Source organism: Morus notabilis, unplaced genomic scaffold (genome assembly GCF_000414095.1).
Source record: "Morus notabilis unplaced genomic scaffold, ASM41409v2 Scaffold8706, whole genome shotgun sequence".
NCBI classification, from domain to species: Eukaryota; Viridiplantae; Streptophyta; class Magnoliopsida; order Rosales; family Moraceae; genus Morus; species Morus notabilis.
The window spans coordinates 1-6,126 of NW_010357847.1; the positions used below are offsets into that span (position 1 = coordinate 1).

The window sequence follows — 6,126 nt, forward strand, 5'->3', positions numbered from 1 at the left end:
TGAATTAACTAAACTAACGAAATTGACGCTATCAAAGTTTTAGGATTAAGGATAAGAGAAGGTTTTAGGATTATTGTTGAAGTGTGAACAGTGAAAGGCTGTAAAGGACAAAAGTTTAAAAACGTGGATGGTTTTGAAATAAGGTTAAGCCACATGGAACGGAAATGGAAATGTAAAAGGAATAGTGGGAAGGAATCAACATGATCCATTACCCCAATATTATCAGATTTTGCATACTTATCCTTGTCAACTCACATAGAATTTCATTCATTTCACCGATTTGAGTTTTTAATTTTAAATTTTTACAATAAAAAATTTTTAGAAAATAAACCAAAGAAACCAAAAATAAACCAAAGAAAGATTAATGATAGATCAGGAAAAAAAAAAAGAAAAGATTATGATAAAAAAACCAAAAAAACACTTGGTCTTGTAAGGGGTTATTTGGATTTTGGATTGTGTCGCGTTGTAGTTTTATTAAGTTTGCTGTCGTTTAGAGTTAGCTCTTTTATTTTGCTCCATTTCCCCTGTTTTTTGTTGGGGGTTGTGTTTGCTGTCGCTTGGTGTTTTGTTGTGCTTTTTAAATTCTTCATGTTTGCGGTCGTTTTTCCTAATAATGATACATAAAAAAAGAACAAAAACAAAAAAGCAAAAAAACAGCACAAAAAATCATGAAATGATGGACAGTTCTTGCAGTGATGAACCTACTTAGGAAATCATTATGGTGTTTCTTCTTATATATGTAGTTGTTTCAACTGCTAGATTGAGTTTCCGAGTGGTTCACTGGTTCTTTGTGATGGATAAGTTTTTCCTCTCTAATCTTATTTTATTGTCTAATTGAACCTTGCTTTGTTATTTTGCTTCTTTTTCTCTCTGTCCATGGCCACCCTCACAAATTAACTCATTAATCTCACCTTTTCCACAACCCAGCAGAGGCTACTCTGGAGCAAAATCACAATAAAAAATAAAAAATAAAAAATAAAAAAAAATACTTCCATCTCCTCATCACACGGTGAGAGGCTAACCATCGAAAGAATCCGCAAAGTGAAGACAGTATGAATAAATAAGGTAGCTTCCGAAGATTCATTGAGAAACGAATGTAATGTTAGTTAACACACTAGTTGATACTCAACTCTAAATAGATTACCAAAACCTTACATTTTATAGAAATTTGGTGGAGAATTAAGTTCATGTGGAGATCCCATAAGTTAAACATTGCAGTAGATGTATACATACATACATACATATACACATGTATAAATGTGTCTCCATATATACATATATATATATATATATATATATTTAACAAAGTGCCAAAGATGTACACTTTAGTATGTGGATCTGAATTAAAGGATCTGAGTGGCTTTTACTTCGTGATCAACTTAATGTGAGTTTACTTATGCCCTGTTCACTTCGCTGATTCGAGTTTAGAATTCGAGTTTTTCTACAGTAAAAAACTCTCACAAACAATCACATCTAACTTTTTTGCTACAGTAAAAAGCTCTCACATAAAGTCACATCTCAACTCGAATTCTAAACTCGAATCAGCGAAGTAAACGGGACACTTATTTCAGTAATGCAGAAACCAAAGATTTCCCATTTAGAAATAATCAGAAGAAAGAAAACAAACAAAGAAATAAAAAAGCAAACCAAGCAAGGGAATAAACGTGAGTTTACTTCATTTACTTACAAGACTTTACTCACTAATACGTGCCTTAATTATGTTTTTCCATTTCTATGTCTAGAAGCAGAGCACAAAGTTTTCTAAGTACAGAAACACGGAATGACTACGGTCGCAAGAACTAAAGTTTGAGGACAAAAATTACAAAAAGAAAATAAAAACCACAAAATGCAATCTAGGGAGTGATAATTAGCTATGACACATCAAAAAATTAATAAAATTTAAGTACTTCTAAATCTCTTAGGGTTCCCCATCTTCTTCTTGGTTTGATACAGAAGCTTCCCTTCCACTTGATTCAAACTCCTCATTAATATCATCTTTGCTGTCCTCTATCTTTAAACCAAGTCTCTCTCCGCCTCTCGAGTATACAGAAGAAGATGCCACATTTCTTAACTTTGATATGCCAAAGGCATTTGAAACATCACGAATAGAAAGAATATCTATAGAGATGCCATAGAACTCACCGAAGGAGGTGTCGATAAACACAAACACATGTTTGGAATTCTTGACATAAACAATATTAACATCGAGCCATTCACGTTCAACTTGCCTGCAACATTCAATATGAGAATACCAATAAAATGGGCGAACATGATTGCATGCCACGCGGTCTTTGGCAACACAATACCATTAGGATTTGCGTAAACAACATCGCAACAGACTTTCCAGTCCCAGTCAACATTTCCAAAATAAAGGACAACAGAAAAGGTAAGACCCAAGTAGCTGCTGTTACACCACAGAATGGTCGATGAGGAAGGCTGATACTTATTGAAGATCCCTCGCTGGCTCGCTCTTATGAAGGAACCACCTAGAAATTTCACTTCCTGGCCAGCAAATCTCAAAGTCCACCTGTGTTAAAATGGATGATAGAATCATAATAAAAAAAGTTGTAATCTCCAACAACACATGGTGATCCAACCCATCAAAAGAAACACGATCAAAAGAATCATCAAAGCTGAAGATATTATGAACTTCAATTCCCAAGACACATTGACCACTGAAAGAGAGAGCTCAGTAGCTCTCAGTACATTTGAAAGACAAAAAATTCATCATAAAATTGCAAGTCATATCACACCATACATCATAATAAGGAGTTCACATAAAGCTTAACCATACAAGTAACAAATTAGTAATAAAATAGACATAAGTAATCATAATACATATAGTCATCCATAATGTAATCATTATAATTCTTATACCAAATATAATAATATTGCAGATTCTCATTCACATCCTTAAGATTACTGCATACTAAATGCCCATTTTTACATAATAAAAGTAATATCTTAGGCACACAATAATTTCATTACTTCCTCAAGTCGGTGGCTAGCTTCATTCTTGGTATTAATTATATGTACGTTCATCACTACTTTCCAGCAATATGCATGTTAATTCATTAATGTTTCTTCTACAATTTTTCTTTTTAAGATTTTCCTCCAATAATAATAATAATAATAATAACAATAATTTAGTAATGTGAAGTTTCTTTCAACGTATACGTCCCAAATTATGTAATCTAATTAATTAACTTGGTCGGTAATACAGCTTAGAGAAACAAGATCATGTTTATCAAATTTTAATTGCGTTGGTTCGGGCTGTTTTGGGTTTGTCTAATGTTGTAGTTTCATTAAGTTTGCGGTCGTTTGGAGTTAGCTTCTCTGTTTTCAAATTTTATTGTTCTGTTTCCCCTGTTTTGGGAAGGGTTCTTCTGTGTTTGCTGTCGTTTGTTCTCGTTTCTCTGTCAATGGCCATCCTAGTAAACTGCCAAAACACCCTAAATCACTTGAAACGACCAACAAAAGTAGCTGCGGATTGTCTAACAACTTATGATGAATTTTGAGGTAATCTTTTTTTCATTTTAGACGGTAAGTGGCAAAATGAAAAATCTTAAATTTTTGGGAGATAAATTTAAAAAATTGGCCTTCAAAAGTTGGATAAAGAAATGGCTCATCCCTAAATGCATTCAGATAAATATTCCTTCTTGCTTTAGGCTGCTTCTAGGCCAGATTAGGAAAATCTTTTTGCACTTCTTTAGTCTATAAAATTTTTAAACTACATTGAGGAAAAAAAAAAATTACTAGCAATGATCACAAAAAGAAAAATGACTTCAGATAAAACACCTAATCAAAATTTGTCCAAATGCTTCCCATAAAAAAATAAAATAAAATAAAAACCAACGATAACTGAAAAGTTTCTCTCATGATATGATTGTTCTCATATCCTCTCCTTTCACTTGGAGTTCCAGTTCCGACTATGCGGTACGACGAAACCGAATCTCTCTGCCTCTTCGGTAAGCAGGAGATGGACCCCGCATTTCTTAACCTTCAAAGCTTGATGTGTTTTTGATGTGCTGAAGGAAAAGGAGGCCGTAGTGAGGCTTGCAACTGATCCATTTGTAATTAAGTGCTCATCGAAAAACACGCAAACGTGGTCGGAAGTTGTGACATGATCAATAATGCAACCATCTTCACAACTAGAGTCAACTTGACCACAACATCCATTGAAACACGAAGCAGAATATTTAAAAAAAGGACTGCACTCCAGATATACTGTTCGGGGCACCGAAACACCGTTAGGGAACGTGTAAACTGAATCACAACAAATCTTCCAACTCCGGTCACCATAAGGATTGTCTGGAAACCCATCGAAATAAACAACAATGGAAAAGGCGAGACCCAAATAGTTGCTTTTATACTGCTGATTTGTTGGATTAGGAAAGTTGATACATATTGAACATCCCTCACTCTTATGATTGAACCACCTCGGAATTTCACTTCCTGGCCAACGAATCCGACACTCGACCTGTATACAACACGAATATAAGAATCATGGTCATTTTAGTAATCCTTTCAAGATCACTAAATATAGAAATCTAATCATGTAAGGAGACCAGAGACATACGTCAAGAATTTTATGTCTCGCGCGTAAAACTGCAAGACGCAAAATTCTAAAATGTGCTTCATCCATGATAAGTCTGCGTGCAGTTGCATTTAACATTTGGCAGCCGTAAAATTCAAAAAGCTCCCCACAGGAATCACTCAAATAGAGATCATCCCAGTTTTGTTTTACTAAATTAGTACTTGAACTCGACACCTTCTTCAACGACATGCAGTAGCTTGCATCGAGATGAGTTACAGACAGTAAAAAGCTCTCACATAAAGTCACATCTCAACTCGAATTCTAAACTCGAATCAGCGAAGTAAACGGGACACTTATTTCAGTAATGCAGAAACCAAAGATTTCCCATTTAGAAATAATCAGAAGAAAGAAAACAAACAAAGAAATAAAAAAGCAAACCAAGCAAGGGAATAAACGTGAGTTTACTTCATTTACTTACAAGACTTTACTCACTAATACGTGCCTTAATTATGTTTTTCCATTTCTATGTCTAGAAGCAGAGCACAAAGTTTTCTAAGTACAGAAACACGGAATGACTACGGTCGCAAGAACTAAAGTTTGAGGACAAAAATTACAAAAAGAAAATAAAAACCACAAAATGCAATCTAGGGAGTGATAATTAGCTATGACACATCAAAAAATTAATAAAATTTAAGTACTTCTAAATCTCTTAGGGTTCCCCATCTTCTTCTTGGTTTGATACAGAAGCTTCCCTTCCACTTGATTCAAACTCCTCATTAATATCATCTTTGCTGTCCTCTATCTTTAAACCAAGTCTCTCTCCGCCTCTCGAGTATACAGAAGAAGATGCCACATTTCTTAACTTTGATATGCCAAAGGCATTTGAAACATCACGAATAGAAAGAATATCTATAGAGATGCCATAGAACTCACCGAAGGAGGTGTCGATAAACACAAACACATGTTTGGAATTCTTGACATAAACAATATTAACATCGAGCCATTCACGTTCAACTTGCCTGCAACATTCAATATGAGAATACCAATAAAATGGGCGAACATGATTGCATGCCACGCGGTCTTTGGCAACACAATACCATTAGGATTTGCGTAAACAACATCGCAACAGACTTTCCAGTCCCAGTCAACATTTCCAAAATAAAGGACAACAGAAAAGGTAAGACCCAAGTAGCTGCTGTTACACCACAGAATGGTCGATGAGGAAGGCTGATACTTATTGAAGATCCCTCGCTGGCTCGCTCTTATGAAGGAACCACCTAGAAATTTCACTTCCTGGCCAGCAAATCTCAAAGTCCACCTGTGTTAAAATGGATGATAGAATCATAATAAAAAAAGTTGTAATCTCCAACAACACATGGTGATCCAACCCATCAAAAGAAACACGATCAAAAGAATCATCAAAGCTGAAGATATTATGAACTTAAATTCCCAAGACACATTGACCACTGAAAGAGAGAGCTCAGTAGCTCTCAGTACACTTGAAAGACAAAAAATTCATCATAAAATTGCAAGTCATATAACACCATACATCATAAAATTGCAAGTATGACAGAACTTGATATCAATTA

The 6,126-nt window shown here is 34.8% G+C and overlaps 1 protein-coding gene across 1 annotated transcript; it reads right to left on the reverse strand.

The window, feature by feature from the left end:
• Positions 1-3,824: 3,824 nt before the first annotated feature.
• Positions 3,825-4,750, reverse strand: LOC21384162 (disease resistance-like protein DSC1). Its single transcript, XM_024176401.1, has 2 exons — positions 4,580-4,750; positions 3,825-4,480 (listed from the first exon to the last, which is right to left on the reverse strand). The coding sequence occupies exons 1-2, from the start codon at positions 4,673-4,675 to the stop codon at positions 3,908-3,910; spliced, it is 669 nt and encodes a 222-aa protein (XP_024032169.1). The 5' UTR covers positions 4,676-4,750; the 3' UTR covers positions 3,825-3,907.
• Between the last annotated feature and the right edge of the window lie 1,376 nt (positions 4,751-6,126).

Bases quoted from the DNA above. Each gene is read 5' to 3' on its own strand.
- LOC21384162 (XM_024176401.1), bottom strand. From the start codon at position 4,675: ATGTTAAATGCAACTGCACGCAGACTTATCATGGATGAAGCACATTTT. The intron at 4,481-4,579 runs GTATGTCTCTGG...TGTTGTATACAG, and splicing joins CGAGACATAAAATTCTTGAC to GTCGAGTGTCGGATTCGTTG.